The 20,377-nt window shown below is 36.9% G+C and overlaps 1 protein-coding gene across 1 annotated transcript in view; it reads right to left on the reverse strand.

Moving 5' to 3' along the window:
- The window catches only part of LOC113069916 (A disintegrin and metalloproteinase with thrombospondin motifs 10-like), a 49,320-nt gene extending 29,251 nt beyond the window's left edge, over positions 1 to 20,069 (reverse strand). The window contains exons 1-10 of the mRNA XM_026243035.1: positions 19,857 to 20,069; positions 14,223 to 14,544; positions 10,367 to 10,725; positions 9,411 to 9,570; positions 8,442 to 8,644; positions 7,627 to 7,710; positions 4,811 to 4,956; positions 4,261 to 4,304; positions 3,329 to 3,434; positions 828 to 974 (exon numbers count right to left, since the gene is read on the reverse strand). Of these exons, the coding sequence (XP_026098820.1) occupies positions 828 to 974; positions 3,329 to 3,434; positions 4,261 to 4,304; positions 4,811 to 4,956; positions 7,627 to 7,710; positions 8,442 to 8,644; positions 9,411 to 9,570; positions 10,367 to 10,725; positions 14,223 to 14,325 (1,352 nt within the window). The 5' untranslated portion in view covers positions 14,326 to 14,544; positions 19,857 to 20,069. The remainder of the gene's footprint in view (positions 1 to 827; positions 975 to 3,328; positions 3,435 to 4,260; positions 4,305 to 4,810; positions 4,957 to 7,626; positions 7,711 to 8,441; positions 8,645 to 9,410; positions 9,571 to 10,366; positions 10,726 to 14,222; positions 14,545 to 19,856) is intronic.
- Between the last annotated feature and the right edge of the window lie 308 nt (positions 20,070 to 20,377).

Below are 20,377 nucleotides of genomic sequence, written 5' to 3' on the forward strand. Positions count from 1 at the left end.
TGTATGCTGCCCTGATGCCAACAAACACTCAATTCTAACATTTTTTTTTCTTTTTTTTTTTTGGATCAGTGTGTTGTGAAATGGCCTTAATGGTTTTAATCACATAGTAAGAAATGTACGTAAAAAAAGTGCCACAGACTAATTTGATAATATTATAATATAGTTCAAAGTTTTATTTATTCCTGTGATAGCAAAGATGAATTTTCAGCAGCCATTACTCCAGTCTTCAGTGTGACACGATCCTTCAGAAACAATGCTAATATGCTGATTTGGCGCTCAAGAAACATATTATTATTATTAGTTAAATCATAATATAATAATTAGTAAAATATAAACAGTAATAATAAATAATAATTAGTTAAATATTAACAGTTAAATATTAATGTTTATCAAAATAAAACCACACATATTTGAAATAGATTTTTTTTGTAACAACACAAAAAGTCTTTACTGTAGTATTTGAGAATAAACAATATTTAAAATGAAAAGAAATACAATTTCATTAAAATGTACAATAAATATTCATTAAAGTATTTTAAAACAAAAAATGGCAAACTAGCTGTCAGAAGATTTCAGTTATAGTTTAAAATGGCCAAATATTAATTAGCCTGCCTATTGGTCTATCATTATTAACCACCTAATGTAACAAATTCCTCCTAAACACAAACTCAGATGATCATGTTGTATGAGTTTAAACATACATTCACAATAATCATTTTTATGATCCAATCCTTTGGAAATTTATATTACTAAAATTCATTAATGTTATGGTCAACATTTTATGGTCAATGAAAATACAGATTCTCAGACTGAGGCAGCAGACGCACTCAAGGAAGCTGGTGATGTAATCGCGGCTGCAGGCAGACCAGACGAAGGGGTTAGTCTTCATGGTGATGTGGGCAGCCATGAGTTTAGCAGTCTCCTGACTGCGCACCCCACATGCATTGCCAACACCATCATGATTCATCCCAAACCTGAAAGAGAGAGATTAATGATTTTATGGAATTATAAAATGGAATCCCATGGTCCTGGTTACAGAATGCCAAACCAATCAGCACCTCTCACAAACCTATGCAATCCTATACACAGTTAAACATAGGCCCCCTTGTCTAGACAACCCCAGTGTGCAGCGTCATATGGCCATCAGTTCAAAGGTACCTGGATGAACCTTGAGGACCAGACCACTAATGACTTCACCACCTATGAAAACAGCTCCGAGGCCCATGAGCATAGCCAAGGCAGCAATGTGCTGAATGACCCATCACAAACAGCGCTCAGATCTGTACCATGATGAGGGAAAAATGCTTTTCAACTACCAAATCAACAGAAATTACAACACAACTGCCTTTTAGGGAAGTATTCTAAAGTGTGATATCAACCAGGCATGCCCATAAATTCAGATTAAAGTGAAAGTGACGTGTAGCCAAGTATGGTTTCCCATACTCAGAATTTGTGCTCTGCATTTATCCCATCCAAGTGTACACACACACATACTGTAAACACACACCTGGAGCAGTGGGCAAGATATAATTTTCACAAGACTGACAGAAAATATTAGTGTAGTTGTTGATAATGAGCATTATTTGTATTTAAATGGCTCCAGAGACTTTAGGGTTCATCCTTGAATTTAACCCAAGTTTGTTTTGGTAGGCCACTCAGAGTAGAGGTCAGATGTCAAGGGTCAGAGTTGAGATGATGATTACTCAAGTAGGCAAAACTGGAATTTCAGAGAGCTGATGTAATGCTGGCTTATAGTAGAGCTTCAAAAGGTTTTGGAATATGAACATTTTGGAATATACTATATAATTACATAATTTTGTCAGAGTTTAGGTACATCAGGGTTTCCTAAACTTTTTTTGTCAGCCGAACCCCTTTGAACTAAAAATACTTAATGCCTTCTGAGATTTTAAGTTAATATTTCAATAATTCAACAACACATTTGCATGTTCACAATTCTCTTACTTTGTTTACTGGTCACGTTAAATGCAGGTAAAAAACTAAATATTGAATCTTTTTTAGTAAGCATTTCATTTTATTTTACATTTTTATATTTATTTTCATTTTACATGGTTATCATTTAATGAATTAGCTTTTAATTAATTCACAACCCCCCTGCAGTTCCCTCTTGACTAGTGGTCGACCAATATAGTTTTTTTGACAGCTGATATTGATATATTGGAAAGCAAGGGGGCCGATATAATAATTATTACCGTATTTTATTAATATTTTAGAAATTTGAAATAATTTGAAAATGGATTAAAAAATAAATGTGTAAAATAAACATACTTATACTTAACTCATACATATACTGTAGATGACAAAGTATTTTTCACAAATACATAAATATTTATTACAAATATAATTAAAAAGAAAGTAAACATTGTAACCAACAGGGCACTCAGTATTCTGGGAAGTTTGTGTGCATTAGGAATCATATTTTTCAAATTAAGCCAGGGTAACACTCATTTTAAATACAGAATACAGTGAAAGTTACATGAATATGACAGTCGGCAAATGCATAAAGTACAGCATAATTTGAAATTACTAGTTTAAAGTTTAAAACATTCAATTCACATCCATTCAATGATCGAGTGTCACACAGAGAACACGTGATAAAAATGCACACTTAACAAGATCTCACAGCTGGATTTGACTAAATTGCAAGGTTTCTGAAACTAAATGTTCATTAGCCATTCAGAGATTTGTTTAAATTATATAAATGTGTATTTGCTTAATGCTGACGGCAAATGAGAAAGTATTATAATCTTTGCCTTTCTATTACTGATAATATACCGTAGAAGCACTTGATATAATACTTTTTGTAAACATGAATTCCTTTGTGTAACCATTCTATCTAATTATTAGACATAATTTTTAACAACGATAGGTAAACGAGGGAAAGATTGACAACTGTGTGCGCTCAGACAACGGAGTGTGGATCAGACGAGAGGTTCACAGAATTCACCCTATTCCCTCCTTCTCCCCCAAGCATAAAAATCCACAAACTTCAACCTTATCCTTACATATTATTAATATAATAATAATAATAATAATAGGTGCTGCCACTCTCAGCGTCATCAACATAAAAGTCTGGTGTACCGTCAAAATAAAACACATTAACATCGGCCAAGCAGAAAAGCCTATTAACTAATGCTGATATATGAAAAACAGCAAATATCGGCCGATAAACCGGCCTTGGCGATATATCGGTCGACCACTACTCTTGACCCAAAGTAAACAATATCAATCATCAAAATGCAGGCCAAAAGACAGGCAGGAACAAAGGAACATAATATGTAAGGAAGTTGAGGAATTGGAAGAGACTCACGTGTGTCCTATTTCATGTGCAATGGTGAAAGCAGTGGCCAGACCAATGTCTTCATTGATGCTACAGCTTCTCTCTGGCTCACACATACCACCAACAGGTGCCAATCCTGATACGGACAGGTGTGCACAAGAGCACAGTGACATGGACACAAACACAGACATATATGCCACAATACTATCCACCATATTTTTTATGTAAAAGAGTGGCCCAGGTCTTTTTAACTTGGCTTACTCTGTCATCCGCTTTCAGTTATTTAATCTCTACAAAAAGAGTGAATTTTATGTTGATTGATATTGCAAACTTGTATTTGTTATCATATTATCATATTTTTAAACCAATTACAAACATATTTTATTGCACAAATTGTTTTACAATTTCCTGTACTGTTTATTCTTATAGTTGTTTGCCTGTAGCGGCTAATTGATTGGAAGTTCCACATATTCACAGGAAATAGCTTCCATCCACATTGAAAAATAAGGTGGTTATGCAAATATACATATATGCAAATCCGACTGCAGTACAGCTGATTAGTTAATTAATTAATTAGTCTCTACAAACGAATCAAAATTAGAATTGAATACAGTACCAATAAACGTTCGATTAGCTTTGTTATGAACAGAGAAGAAATGAGATTTCATCAATGAAAAGAAAATACTTAATATATGCAGACAGATAAGGCAATTAATTATGGATGATTTAATGGATTGGTAGGATGGATGGACAGGATGGATGGATGGATTGGATAGACTGGTAGAATTGATGGATTTGTAGAACTAATGGATTGATTGGTAGGATGGACAGATTGGATAGATTGGTAGAATGGATGAAATGATAGGATGGATGGATTGGACAACTGAATGGATTGGTTAAATGGATAGATGGATAGATTGGAAACTAAATGGATTGGTTAAATGGAATGATTGATGTCTTACCAAGTGTTCCACATGGTTTGTTCTTGTAGATGCAGATATCATACCTGAAAACACACCAGAGAAATATTTATGATGTTTATTTTTTTGTTTTGTTTTTGGATGAATAAACTGCTTGGGTTTCCACAGAACACATACACACAGATACTTGAACTGTGAGACACTGTCATGATAAAATAGGGAAGACAATGTAAGCAAATGCTTGATGCATTCAGCAGACATACCCTCTGATGCAAGCCTCCAATATAAAGACTCAAGACTTCCCACAATTTCTCTTTCATTCTCACTCTCTATTTCTCTCTCATACTTCATGTTATCTCTCTCAGTCAATTCTAAAGCACATAAATTCAACCTAACTCCTCACTGTGTAGATTAAAGCAATAGCATGATTTACCATAAATCGCTTGTTCTTCCAAGCACACACTTCAAATACATTAGAGCCATTTTAAAATTATGACCTGTTGCCTTGTAGAACCAATAGAGTGCTAAAAAATATTAGACAGATGTGTGTGTGTTGAAAAAGTTTTAAAAGCATATACTAAAATATGCTGACCTGGTGATGAGGACTGCTGTGTCATGGTGAGCGATTCCATTGTCAGGGATGGCATTCCCATGTCCGTTCCGGTGGAGGATGGACTTTTGCCACTTGCAGAAACTGTCTAAAGACTTCCCTGCATGATGGTTTACCTCTAGTGTGGGCTGGCAAGAGAGGAAAGGAAACATTTGGATCAGATAAACTTGGATCAGATTTATTGCATATACATCGTACTCTTTGTGTATAATTTGATTAGATAAATGTATATACATGCTCATATGTATTTGTAGTACAGTAAGGCCCTAAAAATTGTTTCCCTACTAGGCTGATACTGGACTTCTATTTAACAGCTGACAATATGCTGGTTCTTTCAAGCTGAAATATTTCAATTAGTGCAAAACAAAACTGCATAAGTAATGATTGTTTTCAAAAAGTTTATACAGAACACTTCCATTTGCCATTGGTACAGTAATCATATGGCTCACATATAGTGTCTACACCTTAAGGTGAAATGAGAATGAAAATTTGCAAGGAGAGACGGTCCAAATGTTGTGTATCAATACATGAATCAAGCAGCTTTATAACAGTAAATGCAGCACATTTAGTATTAAACGTTCAACAAACATGAACATGATGTGAAATTTGCATTGGAATTTCTCCTCTCAAGACATTCACCAGGAGGACGTTTTTCATATGAAAGTAAAAACGGCAGTCTGTACAGATAGCATTTTACGCAGCTTGCTTACATATGCGTTGTGATTCGGGCATCCTGAGTCTGAGTACCTGCAGTCCAATGTGATTATATAACAAAGAATTTTTTATATATATATATATATATATATATATATATATATATATATTTATATATATATATATATATATATATATATTCTAAAATATACAATTTTAGGCAGCATATTCATTGTTTTCAAGAGAAAACTTTAGACATCTTTGAAAATAAAATTTTGCTTAAAAACAAGAGATATTTGCAGTAGAATATTTTGGGCTCTTTGAGAAGGAGTCCATAGAGATGCATTGTTTTAGATGCAAGTTACCCACAATAAGTCTAACTTATCTTATAGCTTTTTAGTTTTAAACATTCACATCTCTGAGCCATTTCTCTGCTTTATTAATGATTTTACAGTTGATGAGGGCTTGTATGGTAATACAGACACTGCTAGAATGTACAAACAGACAGACAGTTTTTCCCTACCACTATGCATGGCTCCCATGACTCAAGATTGCCACAGATTTGTAAGCTAATGCACACACTGGCATAGTCTATAATTGTAATGGTCCGCCTACTGTGGTGGAAACAAATAGATGAAGGAACGGAGAGACAAAGAGGATTAACAAGAAAATGTATTTTATTTGACAGAAACTCACACTTAGGACAGGGGGTGGCATTCAATTCTAGACAAAGACAGACTTCACAGATCCAAACTGAAATACACAGGGAAACTAGGATAATGACTAGACACACCTGGAACACACTGGAAACAATTAAGACAGGAACAGGAATGATCACATAGGGAAAACAGGAACATACACGTGACAATAATAGTATCATCCCACAATCCAGTGCTCAGAATCCTAAATTTCCAGGTTTCCTCTACTTTAGGGGGTGACGGGGTGTTCTCATCTGGAAACGAACCATGTTTGGTTCCAAGAAACCTCAGCATACCACGCGGTAGTTATCTCAACACGGCTAAAACTGCTCCTAATGACCGGTCTCCCATCATTTGTCAAATGACATTATGCGGAACAAATTACAGAGGATTTATTTTTAGCTGTCTGCGATTCGAGATCATTAATGTGTCACTAAATACACCGCAAAACCCCACTACTGTCCTTTCCCTGCCCTGCGTCATCTGTAGAAGCCTGTTTTAGGTCAGTATATTCCAGAGATCCCACGGAGAAGTATATTTAAATTAGAACTCTTGTCTAACAATCTAAAAGTCTTTACTGTCATTTTTGTTCAATTTAACACATCTTGCTGAATAATAATAATAATAAAACATACTGACACCAAACTTTTTAACAATTGTGTATTTCTATCCTAAATCCTTCAGTCAAAACTTGAAAATAATATATTTGTATATTTTATATTAAAAGGGGTGGTTGATCAGCATTTTTCGAAGGCTTGATTGTGTTTATGGGGTGCAGTGTAACAAGTGCTTATGCATCGGTTTAAAAAACACATTATTTTCACATATTTTACCTTCATTCTACTACACCGCTGTTTCCATTCTTGTCAAAACAGTCTGTTGAGTTCCTGGTTCCATGAAGCCCCTCCACAATGGGCTCTTATTGGTTAGCTGGCCCAGTGTGTTGTGATTATTACTACCATTACGGGTAGTTGCATGTTTCCGTAGGCAGAGTTTATGTAAGCATAGGGTTAGTAATATCACAAACCCACAAAGAAGCTTGTTGTAGTCCCTACAAGCTTTTTTTGTAGTCCTTAAACAGCAATATCTTTGAAAGAAAATATATCCCTTTGCATTGAACTTTGAGCGTTGTAAAAAGTAAAAAAATCGTAATCAACCATCACTTTAAAATAAAGTGGAGCCAGAGTGCTGAATTCACAATGCATCTTAAACCATTGTTTATCATTTTCCCAAATGATGAATGCACACCAGAAGTGTTTATATCTCACATAACCCACTGCTGCACCAGAAACATGCTATCGTATTTCTATGTTCACATAAAATGTCCCTATTTGAATGTAATATGTGATTGGAATTTAAAGCGCACAAATAATGTGATCAGGCAAATGTAATATAAATGTTATATATGTTACAGACCCCTAGGCTATTGTACTTCAGTAATAGTACCTGGTCTTCCATCAGTAGAATAAGCCTCGTCACAACGATGTTCACTGCATTCCCCAGGCTAGAATCCTGGAACAGTTTGGCAACCTGACCTCCAGGGAAACAAGAAAAAACCAGTCTTAAAAATGAGCCAGTTGTCTGTTTTTAGACTTTTCTAATCCTGCTGTTTACTGTAAAGATGGACAGTTTACAGTCTACTATAAAACCAGTGCTAACTGCTGCAGTGGGGCCGCGAGGTGAGGTAATCCCTTCATTAAACACATTCCACAGGTGTAACAATGCCACAAATCGCCCATGGAGATAATAAATTGGAGAGAGAAATATGGATCTTCAGGGTGACAGAAGACAGTTACTTGGTTTTCATTAAATCATTATTCTCTGAGACAATACAAATGACCTGAATGGGTCAAACATCCTCTAAAGGTTCACTCAGTCTGTGAGACATTGCAGACTGTTCATCTTAGGTATTTGTAAGGCTCTCAAGTTTAGCACAATGTCCAAACAGCTTTCTTCCATAAAAAAGACAGCAACTGGAAACCAGGGGCAGTCAAATCCCAAATAAGCACCAAAAACATAATTTAACTTACATGCTGAATGCATATGATAGCTTTAAGGAACAGATCAAAATCTAAAATGTTGTGAAAATTTTCTTGAATCTTTCACATTCATTGTATGGAAAAGAGCTGCTTGGACATTCTGCTAAAAATATCTCTATATGTAAAGAAAGTGATATAAGTTTCCAAAAGACATGAGAAGTGACAAGATTTTCATTTTTGTGTGAGCTATTCCTTTAAGCAACAAGGAGAGTTGAAGCTTACAATATTCATGACAGCCAGAATGTACTGCTCGATATCGCGACGGCCGTGATAGCTGACCATCATCTTGTCGGCCACCACCAGGGTTTCAACGTAGCGTTCTTGGCTGACAGAACGCTTCAGTGGTAACTGGCCCCGTCCCATCTGGTTGGGTGAGGGCTTTATTGTTCTCTGCCACCATCCATAGCTCTTACCAGGCTTCTCATCTAAAGAAAACATCCACAATGCCACAGTTTTTATTAAAATCTTGTGATGAAAATAGTTTGGCAATCTCCCAAATAAGATAGATCTAGTTAGAGAGTCAGGATGAAATGTAAATTCACTCTGTCATTTTTTCTACATGAATTCCTTGAGCTTCAGATGAAACAGCGACTTCTCCAATCATTAAGTGTGCTTAAACCCCAGCCCTTTCTTACAATCAACTACAGCTCGCCATTAAAATCTACCTCCACTGATGGACAGAACCAAATTCCAAGTTTCACTCAGATGTATGTCAATATGTGTGAAAATATCCATTGTCACGAGAGGTGCACGATATATTGACCGATTATTAATGCGCATCTCGTCAGTAAAGCCGGTTTTCTAATCAGCGGTAAATTCCATCAGGTGCATGATTTTACATAGAGCAGCTGTTAATACACAGAGCCGTTGTTAACTGACAAGCTACGCAAATCCACATTCATTATCAGCTTGGATTTGCGTAGCTTGGCATTGAAATCACTCACCTGACGGCATTTACCGCTGATTAGAGAACCGGCTTTACTGACGAAATGTGCATTAATCATCGCCCAATATATATCGTGTTTCCCTAATTGCTACTTCCATTTTTTATGTGAATTTAATGTAACAATTAAAACGGGATACCATACATAATGAAAGACCCCATGAAATGGGTTGGAGTACACAATTTTATCTTGTGAGTTGATGCTTAAAAGGTTTAAAAAACATGCTCATGGTCTTTTTAGTTCTTACCAATTACTCCACAGGACTGGTCCATGTTTTGGTATCTTAGAGATGACCGTTTGTACACCACATGGGGGTGCCCTTCTCTGCCATCCTCACTGGTGAAGTTTTTAACAGAAACCAAGGGTTCGATAATGTACTCCTCACCTCCAGCCACAATGACCCCTTGCTGAAAAAACAAAACAAGCAACCATAGATTCAGATTAGAATGAAGGGTCTGGCATTGAAATATATGACAAGCTTTTGCTTGCACGTGAAAAAAACTAAACGGTTGGCCTCCCCGGGCAATCTGATTTTACATACTATATATACAACGAACTCCCTGACAACATCAAATCATCCCATCATTAGTCTCCCCTCTAAAATAATGAGCTTGTGGATGCATAACTCTGATCAAAAGTTACAGTAAACACAATTGTAATGCTATGTTACAATTATTTAAAAACAAATAAACGGAGTACTTTTGATCAGTGAATCCTGAAAAAACAGTACCAGGGTCTCCAAAAAAATGTTCACCTGTTTTCAAAATTGATAATAACAAGAAAAGTTACTTGAATACCAAATCAGCATATTAGATGAATTTGAAGCATCATGTGATATTGAATACTGCAGTACCAGCTACTGAAAAATCAGCTTTGCCATCACAGTAAAATAATGATTAAAAACAGCTTTTACAGTTCAAATCATATAAAATTTTGATTAAGACTCAATTTAAGTATTTTAATAAAATTATAAACTTCACATTTCTGCTGTATTCATCAACAATATGCCATAAATGCCATTGATTTAGCCTACTTTTATTGAACCTGGAATATTCCTTTAGGTTATTTATTAATAGGTGTATCCCATTTTGTGGACTTCTACATTTGATGTTATAGACAGTGTATGCCTAGGTTAAGTGCATAGTAATGAGCACATCATTTGAGACACATCACCGTTTGCTTCAAAATTCGAGAGATGCTCACCAGGCCATTACAGTTGCTAACAGCCACAGAACTAGAGTGAGGCTGGTGCTGCAGGTGACCCACATAGTGGCAACTGGGCAAGTATGGGTGACTCCAAGCCAAGCGCCCCCTCTTCCAGTATTCCACACGGAACTGTCGCGAGAGCAGTCCTCCCTGCAGTGTGAGGTTGAGCAAAAGGTCAGTGCTCGATGTGGAGAGTTGATAGTACAGCTGTGGTTCTGGAACGCTCTGCGTTTCCGTGCTACGCCGGTGTCGGCCATTCCTGTGAGAGATCTCCTCTTCTGATAGCGTTTCCCCATGTGGCCCCACACGCACTGGGATGGCGATCTCATACTGGTCCAAGCTGGACAGAAACTCAGCTGTGGAAACACATGAAATATCCTTTAGATTGATGGATGGAAGTTGAGTTAAGTTTCAAACAATTAATAATTAAATGCACTGAAATCGTTCTTTTAACAATAATAATAACTGTCATACATTGTCATTCAAAAGTTTTAAGAGTTGAATGGTAATGGATATAATGAAATGAAAATATCCTATAAAATTGTAAAATATTATTTCCATATATATATATATATATATATATATATATATATATATATATATATATATATATATATATATATATATATATATATAATATAAAAAAATTTTGGAATATAAATGCATATTTACATGGAAAAAAGACTAATCAAAATCTGGCCTCTGGTTACTTACAAGGCTTTTATTCAGTTGCAGTTATGTACTCTGACCGTGTCTATTGGCAAACAAAAGAGTTCACAGTGAAACCATGAAAAAGTTAGTAGCCACAGAAAAGAAGCAAGTTAGTTGCCCAAAGACCAAGGCTGTTTGTTGCTATGGAAATCCTGAAATTGTATACTTCCTGTTCTCAACAGTGGGCCTAGAGATTATAACTGTTTAAATTCGGCATTTGAAAAACTGCACCCAAGGGACGGAGAATGCCAAAGAGGCAAACATCCTGAAACCAAACCAAACCCTTTCATACGTTCAGATGTGAAAAAATACACCAGGATCAGTGTCCTTAACGTGAAACAAGGTTTGTTCCATTGGTTAGTTTACTCCATCCTGCCAGTTCAAACACTGTGAGCAGGGTGACAGCAATGTCTCTTTTGTTTGGGTCCAGAGGCATGAAGATGAGACTTGTGCGTGACCTTGATTCAGCTTGTCGCAGAACCTGATTTTACCAAGTGAGACATGTTCCTGGGACAACATCTTTGTTGTCCCTGGAACAACATTGTGATTAACCAATCAGATTTGAAGAACCAGTTTATAGATTTTGTGAAGTTTACACTTAAAATCACTGTTTGTTGCTTGTACATCATGTGTCATTCATCTATCATTTCCTCTGATTTTAGGGATTACTCATGGTTAAGGTTAGGTTTAGGTGTAGGGAAATGGTCAAGAATATATTTTTGGAGTAAAATGTTGTTCCAGGGTCAACAAAATATGTTGACCTAGGAACACATCTAACTCAGCAAAATCAGGACGTGCCAGCTTGTCTTACTACTTTCCGTAATCTCTCAAAGCTGCAGACGCACCATATGACTTACATTAAATGTGGCATTGTATACAATGTCAAGAGAAGGACAAGTAACCTTAGAGAATACAGTCAATTTCATTAAAGCTTCCAAAAGGAGGGAATGAAGGTTCAAACCAAGAAATGAATCTTTCCCTCCTCACAGCAGTTACTCAGACTGGGCCACTTAATAAGACTGTCTAATTACTGAATGAGCTGCTGCTTCTGAGGATAATTTTAGGATTGAACATACAAAATGACATACTTTTTTACTTTTTACACCATAAGACATGAAAAGACAACTGAAATCCTTCTCACAATTAGTCAATTATAGTTACGGAGGCATGCATTATGTGTGACAATGGGTCTACATGTAAGCGGCATGAAGTGACAAAACTAGATTGCTTCTATTATAAACAACGAAGATGTTTAAACTGCAAGCAGGACACATGTATTCAGGTGTAAAAGCAATAGTAAAACATACCACTCTGAATAACAGCCTAATAACAACAAAAAAAAAGAAAGGAAAAGAAAAATAAACGAATAAAACACTTGCAACGCATAAAGAGAGAGCCTAAGCCAAATAACAACGTCATTTTTAATATTACTATAATTTTCATTATTATTAATCATAAAACAACGATGTAACACATCACATGCTAGGATAAATCTGACATTAGAATTAATTTTTAATGCACATTTTAAACAAATTATCTCAGTGTTTTCATTCAGAATTTGCATGTGATCTTCCAAAATTCACATAAGCACACTATTACATTAGTGATAGAAATTTAGCTAGTTTGAACGATTTTAAGTTGCTCTAGAGGGGCCATCCGTGTACTAAAACTGTACTATAAGTCACTCTGTATAAAAGTGTCTGTGAATCAGCCAAGCATAAAGGTAATCTAGCCTCTCTCTATAACTTGAATCCAGACAGTCTCAATAACAGGAGTCAGGAGCACAGCTGGGTCTTACGTCAAAACATGAAAGCGGAGCTCAAACTGTACCAAACTCTCAGCCCTCTGACCGCCATCAACCAGCACTATCTTAAATAAACATAAGGCCCACAATTGATGGAAGGTTACTCCCTGCCCTTAAACCTACAGGGTGCACTGATCCTCCAGAGCCTTTGATGGGTCTTTAATCTCAACAAGGAACCCGAAGGAGAAGGATGCCTGTGTTACATCCCCATAAACTCCCTCAACGTGGACAGAGCCCCATTAAAAGAATAAAGACTCTTTACTGTTGATTCAAATAAACCACAGTCAGGAGCCGCCCAGGGTTTGAAAGTTTATTTTAGAAGGTTAAGGAGAAAAGGGAACAACCTTTAATTAGGGCCGTGCAGGAAACTAAAGTCACCCCCCCCCCCCACACACACACTTTTTAAAACAATTTTCCTGTAGAAACCAGGCTGGAGAAAGAGAGAGAGAAGTCCACCTTTCCCAGATCATGTGCAACAGCTGTATCAAGTCAACGAGTGCACCCAGACTTGCAGAGAAGAAAACTCTTCCCTATGCCAGGCTGAGAAGTCGGTCTTTCTTGAACGGAGGCCCTGTCAGCGACTCAAAACCCATCCATATCCTGTCTGTGTACCATCTGTCACACTGCTATTTAGACTACAAGAATTAATTATATGCCTGTGGTGACTGCTCACTGCATGTGGTGAGATTATACATAAACTCAGTGCTCTGCTTTAATAACTGTACACTACATGATTTAACAAAATGTGTTATTAAGCTATTATTAAGCTATTCATAGGTCAAAAAATGTCATTTTTATAGCAACTACGGCTGGTCTGCAAATTTGTCCCATCCGCCTTTTGAATAAACACACAGAAACTCAGCCAGACACGCTCACACGCTCATCCTGAACTGGACCAGACGATGAAATCACATCAAATCTGCATGCTTGAACATGTTCTTATTATGTAACATTTGTATCTCTTTAACAGAACTTGATTTTCTATATACGAGATGAAAGACAATAAAGCATGTTTCAATATGTTGAGCAAAAACAAACAAAATTTCTCTCTGAGTCAGTTACAAACAAACATTTATATCTCTTTAAAACTTTTATATTTGAAATGACTACAGGATTAGTATAATTTGCAGGAATGTAGATTTTGATGTGGGATGTCTAAAAGGTGCCTCATGTCTCGTCAGAGAGATAACTGGGTCACTAATTGTGTGAAAAGAGACAGTGGTCGGTTTCATGGAAGAAGGGTCATCAGGTCTGGCTGGCTCTTGTGAAAGAAAAGAAAACTTATTCTTCACACCATTTACTTAAACTTAATCACAATAAAACAATCAGGAAACTCACCTTGAGACTGAGCAAACTCCTCAGGACTCCAACTCTCTGGCACTCCACTGGCAACCATGGCGATGATACCAACGAAGGCCAGACTCCTCCACACCGTTTCCATGGTTACTACAGCAAGCTTCAATGCGGTGCCCAGCCCTCTGTCCCAACATGTCTTCTGCCCTCTAACAGCCCCACGCTCACCAAAGTGACTCACAGGATTCTGGAGCCATCGGGGCTTCACTTCTACGTCGAACCTGACACTTCACCTCTCAGGGTTGGAGGTAGCCTTGCGCAGTTCCAAGATGTGTACAACCGGGGATCATAAATATGAAGAGCCTCCCTATATTGAAAAACAAACATGTTAGATAGATGCAACAGAAAAGGAAGAAAAGTGAATTTCTTGGCTAAATGGTTCCTCTCTGACCGGTCAAACATATTGCCTTGGGAGGCTGTTGTTTGCATCCTGTTGCTAGAGCTAATCAATCATTCCTCCTTTCACATTCAAGAGGAAAAGGGGAAAAAACGCTTTCTAAACTGCTGGCTGCTGTTTCTCTTCACTCTGTCCTTCACAGGAAGAGTGCAAAAGAAAAATAAAAGTCTGGGGCCGGCTATAAAACAAAATGTTTGAGAAATACTACAAGAGGTGCTTGTGTGGCACCACTGTTTTAATGGGACACAATCAGAGAGAGGAAGCCATATTCGGCTATGTAATGCACACTGTTGTACATACTGTATAATGCCTACTATATTTGATCATAGTATGTGAATGCACACACAACATGGTTGTCATGCTACATTTATACACACACACAAAGCTTTTAGTTTGGTTACATTTATTTATTTAGCAAATGATTTTACCCAAAATTATTTTTTGGAATAATCTCAGGAGACTGCAATTCACTGTAGAAATTAATGTAATAATCACATGTAAAGTAAATTAAATACACTATTGCAAAAACTGTGGTTGATATTGCCTCTGCTGCACTGGAAAAGGAAAGTTCATTCAAGCAATCGCTGTTGAAATTATCTGCAATTCATTCATCACATTGAAAAAAAGTTAAGTGCATTGCATTGTGGGATAACATGAGTAGTATGTTTTTATACTATTTCAAACATGGCAATGCACAGGTTTCAGACATTTTTACATTTTCTTTATCAGCAATATGATCATCATCAACAAAAGCTATTCAACCTCCTTTACACACTCCTTTTTTCCATTATCTATGGATCCCTCACTCCATGCTTTCTGGGAAGAGGTAGAAAGAAATGCCATGCAAGCTCTGATGGGTGTACAGAAACAATGCAGACAAAGGTAATCAAGAACAGCTGAGAAATGATTTGGCAACATAAGGTTACAAGTTGCCTCCTGAAGAAAAAAGGAGAAAGAAGAGAAAGAGAGAAGAGAAACTTAAGAAAGAAAAGGGGAAAAGGTTTATAGGGGTTAAAGGAGGAGGAAAGGTAGAACATTTGTGAAAGGGTGGGAGAAATAATATAGATTCCATCAAGGATAACTATTCCCGACTTGTACCACAAAAAAAGACAATGGCCAAAGAAGTGTGTGTGTGCGGGAACTCTGTCTAATTTTTACGGAAAAGCTATTTGAAACCACTGTGTGAAACACATCCAAGATTTTTTGTTGCCACAAAATAAGCCATGTTAAACTGGCTGACAATATTCTACATTCTCCTCCATTAAAAATCAATCACTCTCCGTCTCCATTGAAAACAATAGCAGCAACAAATAGGTCAGGACCCAAATGTGGCCTCAGAGGCTGATGCTGGTTTTAAGTTCCCCTCATTTCCTATGGGCTGCTTTGAAACAGCTTAAGTACAGCAAGTAATCTTAAAACACTAAGAGGTCTCTGTCCCCTACAAATAGTGATGGTATACATGCCTCTGCTCTCCACACCCTTTCAACCCTCCAGGATTTTACTGTTATTTCCTGCTTGGCAAAGCCTCTTTAGATTTACATTTAGTCATTTAGCAGACACTTTTATCCAAAGCGACTTACAAATGAGGACAATGGAAGCAAACAAAATCAACAAAATAGTTATGAAACACAAGTGCTATAAAAAGTCTCAGTCTTCTTAATGCAGTACACTTTTTTTAGGCTTTTTAAATAGTATAATAAACAAAAAGTAATCATATAAAATAAATAATAATAATTCCTTACATTTAAATATTGTTTTCTTAGCATTTAAAGCACTTTACATAACACATAATAGAAAAAGAATAGAGCAAGCTAGTGTTAGAGGTCTTTTTTGCTTTTGTTAATTGCATAATAAATGAAAAGAAAGAAGATAGAATACAAAACGAATAGAAAGCTAGTTTTTTTTTATAAGAAAACAAGCAGCAAATGAATAGAGTGCAAGTTGTTTTTATAGTGTTTTTTTTAAAGAATAGAATTAGAATAGACAGTGCTAGAGTTAGAGGGTCAAATAAAGATCTATTTTTGCAGATTCTTGAGGACTGAGTTGGGCAGGTCCACTAGGAGGGAACATTATATTAAAAAAGTCAGTAAAAATGGCTTTGTTCTTCTTTGGGATGGCACAATCAAGCGACGTTCACTTGCAGAACGCAAGTTTCTAGAGGGCACATAAGTCTGAAGTAACGAATTTAGCTAAAGGAGTGCAGAGCCAGTGGTAGTTTTGTAGGCAAATATCAATGCCTTGGAATTTTATGCGAGCAGCTATTGGTAGCCGATGCAAACTGATAAAAAGAGGTGTGACGTGCATTCTTTTCGGCTCATTAAAAATTTATCTTGCTGCCGTGTTCTGGATTAATTGTAAAGGTGTGATAAAACTGGCTGGAATACCTGCCAAGAGGGCAGGTCTTTACTTGCATTACCTCTGTTTAGAGTCTTGTTGTATTGTGAAGTTACAAGACTGAGATCGGTGGTTTTCTTCAAAATCTTGTCTTATCTAAATCTTGCCAAAGAAGGTCATGAATCAGAATCATTCAGTTCCCATCCCCATTATATAAAACAATAATACAGAAATTGTGTAAATAAGAGGAAATAATAAACTTTTCCAGTGACTGATTCACTTGTCCATCTGCAGTTTGTTTTGTGATAAAAAAAAAAACACCAGCCTACAAAACAGGACAAGGAGCTCAAGCCACAGAGGCCACAGGAAGACATGACCTCTAGAGAAAAATCAGCTGTGGCCTTGAAGGAGTTAAACTTCATAATTGGCTACTCTTGGGGGCAAATCAAGAATGAGAAGCATCTGCAAGCTACAGATGGCGTCTCAACATACACTAAATGTGACATGGAATTTCAGGAAGGGCCTGTTAGTGTAGACATGAGGTACGAGAATATGTGTGATCTGAGATGGCAAGAAGCATTTTGTGCTTTCAGACTACTCTTGAGACGGGGAGCCATCAGGCACGAGTGAAACTCTGATAATTAAACCCATATGACAGACTGAATGTAAAGCCCTCTCTGCAGTGGAGAAATCTTGGGACTCAATCCATTCTGGAAACTAGTCTCTCTTCATCAAAATTTGGATGATATATGCTGAGCAGAAAGCCTCCTCGCTTAAGCTTGACACTGCACTGTAACAGTACGAAAGAGCCACAGACCACTGGCCTTCACAAACACTGTCTTACCCACTCACAAACACTTGACTTACACAAACCAGAGGATTCAAACTGGGAAAAGACCCCAAAAGCAAAAAGTTAGTGCATCACACATCTCAGTCAATTTTCTTCTCGCTCTTTTAAATAAACAAAGCACAAACAAGAGAATTAAGATAATGGTCACCAATGCACTGTCTGCAGAAGTGACTTATGGAACAGCCAGTAATGAACTCTTAATCCATCAACAGAGACCATAATGTGAGAGCTATTCATGACCGGCTGTGGACCATGAACATTTTAGTCAGCTTGCAAACCTCACACCACTGAACCAGATTGATTTTTATACACCAACCCTACAAACCCACTTTGTTTTCCCTTGACAAAACAGTACATTGTTTATTTAAAGACCTAAAATGTATTACGTGTTCATGTTGTTCACCAGCAGAGGGAGGTAGTCTAGTGCAGGGGTTCTCAATCTTTTAGATGTCACAGACCCCCAAATATGATCATCCTTGTGTGAGAGACACTCATAATAAAGTTCAAAAGGCAGCTATATTTTCATGTATAGATGAATAGAATATTGTGTATATTACAAATACAAGTATAATTTCTATCATTTAATAATTTTTTTTACTCACTATAGTATGTATTAATTGTTTATTTAAATCTTTTTGGTTATTTGGTTATTTAATTTTAACTTTCATTTCTTTCTTTATTTATTTTTTTAGTTTGAAAACCCCTGGTTTAATGGATCAATACTGATAACCCAAAGATTTAACACAAAGCATTTGGCAGCTCCTGGAAGAACAGCAGATTTCCAACACTATTAGACAAATGAGTTTCCATTATTATTCAAGATATCATTTCCATTCCAATTTCAAGTACTGGAAATTTAATTTATTGATTTATTTATTTTTAACCTAATTATTTTCCATACGCATGGGAGCCATGGACCAGTTCTTGTTAACTCAGATAAAAAAATTATCTGCAAATCAAGACGCTCTGCGAGAACAAACATAAGGCTATGTCTGATCAGAGTCTAAATATAGTGTAAATAAAGTGTTCCTGTAGCTCAAGTGGTAGAGAATTGCATTAGCAAGAGCAAGGTTGAGGGTTTGAATACCAGGGAACACATGTTAGGAGAAAATTGTTGGCTTGAATGAAATGTAAGTTGCTTTGGATAAAATTGCTGCTAAATGCATAAATTTAATTTAATATAAGACTTGTAGTTTCCAGCAGCTATCCCAAGTTGCTCTCCATCACAGTTATGCACACAGACAGGCATGGAGTTGCTCCAGGAGAAGTGCTCGCTCTACCTCAGCGGTTCCCAAACCTATTCTTGGAGGCCCCCCCAAAAGCATACACTTTGGATGTCGCATCTGACACACCCATTTCAATTCTTAGAGCCTCCACTAACAAACTGATGAGTTGAATCAGGTGCGTTTTATTAGGGAGACATCTAAAATGTGTGTTATTGGGGCGCCTCCAGGAACAAAGTGGGGAAGCACTGCTCTACCTCACGGGGAACAGGTCTCCTGGGCATCCTCGTTGCCAACTTGTGCATTCAAACTAAATAATTTATCCAGCTTTCAAACGGTCGTGTCTCGAAAAACCAAATGGTGGAGTATTATGCTTGTATAATAACTACATATTTCATGGGGGAGACTGTTGCTCTATAATTCTTATTTTTTTGTCTACCAGTCATTCCATTTGATAGCAGCTGTAATCAGGCATTACTGGAAATATTACAAGAGCAGATCATTTATGAAGTAGCCCAGGGAACTGGACGCGTTCCTCAAAACTCTTGCCAAACTCTTCTACTCTGAACCCCACAGACAGAAGAGGGATATTTCTGCTCTCTGCTAGAGTGATCATCAGCTGGTCTGACAGCGCTGCTGTCTTCATCATTTTAGTTTCATGTAACTGCATGTAACAAACTGACAGCAGAAAATACATGCATATGTATTCCTAAAAGGTTTGTGTTAAAATGATGATAATGCACGGTGGCAATGCATTAATTTGCATTCTCCTATAACATAGGTATAAAGAAACTGTCGTTTGACAACGACCTTACCGTTGAATATGTCCAGGAACGGGCAATTTGGCGACCCTGAGCTTTTTCGACCTCCGTCTGTTTTGTCGTCTTCCTTCAGCACCACGTAGTTCTCTGCCACATACTGAGATGAGCCGGTGGACGGTGCTCTCTCTGGTGCTACGTGGTTTCTCTGATTCCTTCAGTCTCGCCGCTGGAGAGAGGGACTGCGCTTTAGTGATGTCCTATTCGTGGCCGAGTCGTTCTTTTGAACAGGTTCTTTTTAGGGATTCAATTGAGCCGATTCACGCGGGTTAAGTTAGACGTGTCTCACACTGTTGATTGATTAAGAGATCAAATTTACTTCAACATAATTAGGCTATTATTCTTCATTATTCCCAACCCACTTGATTTTGAACAGTTTAAATAAAAGCGACAAAATCAGGACAAACGTTAACTGTAACCAGTTGGAAATAATTGGCTATATTTAAAGAGCAGCAAGCATTTTATGGAAAAATGAGCAGAAATAAGTAAATACAAATAATAATAAAAATATAACGGGA

This window comes from Carassius auratus, unplaced genomic scaffold, assembly GCF_003368295.1.
Source record: "Carassius auratus strain Wakin unplaced genomic scaffold, ASM336829v1 scaf_tig00002576, whole genome shotgun sequence".
NCBI lineage: Eukaryota > Metazoa > Chordata > Actinopteri > Cypriniformes > Cyprinidae > Carassius > Carassius auratus.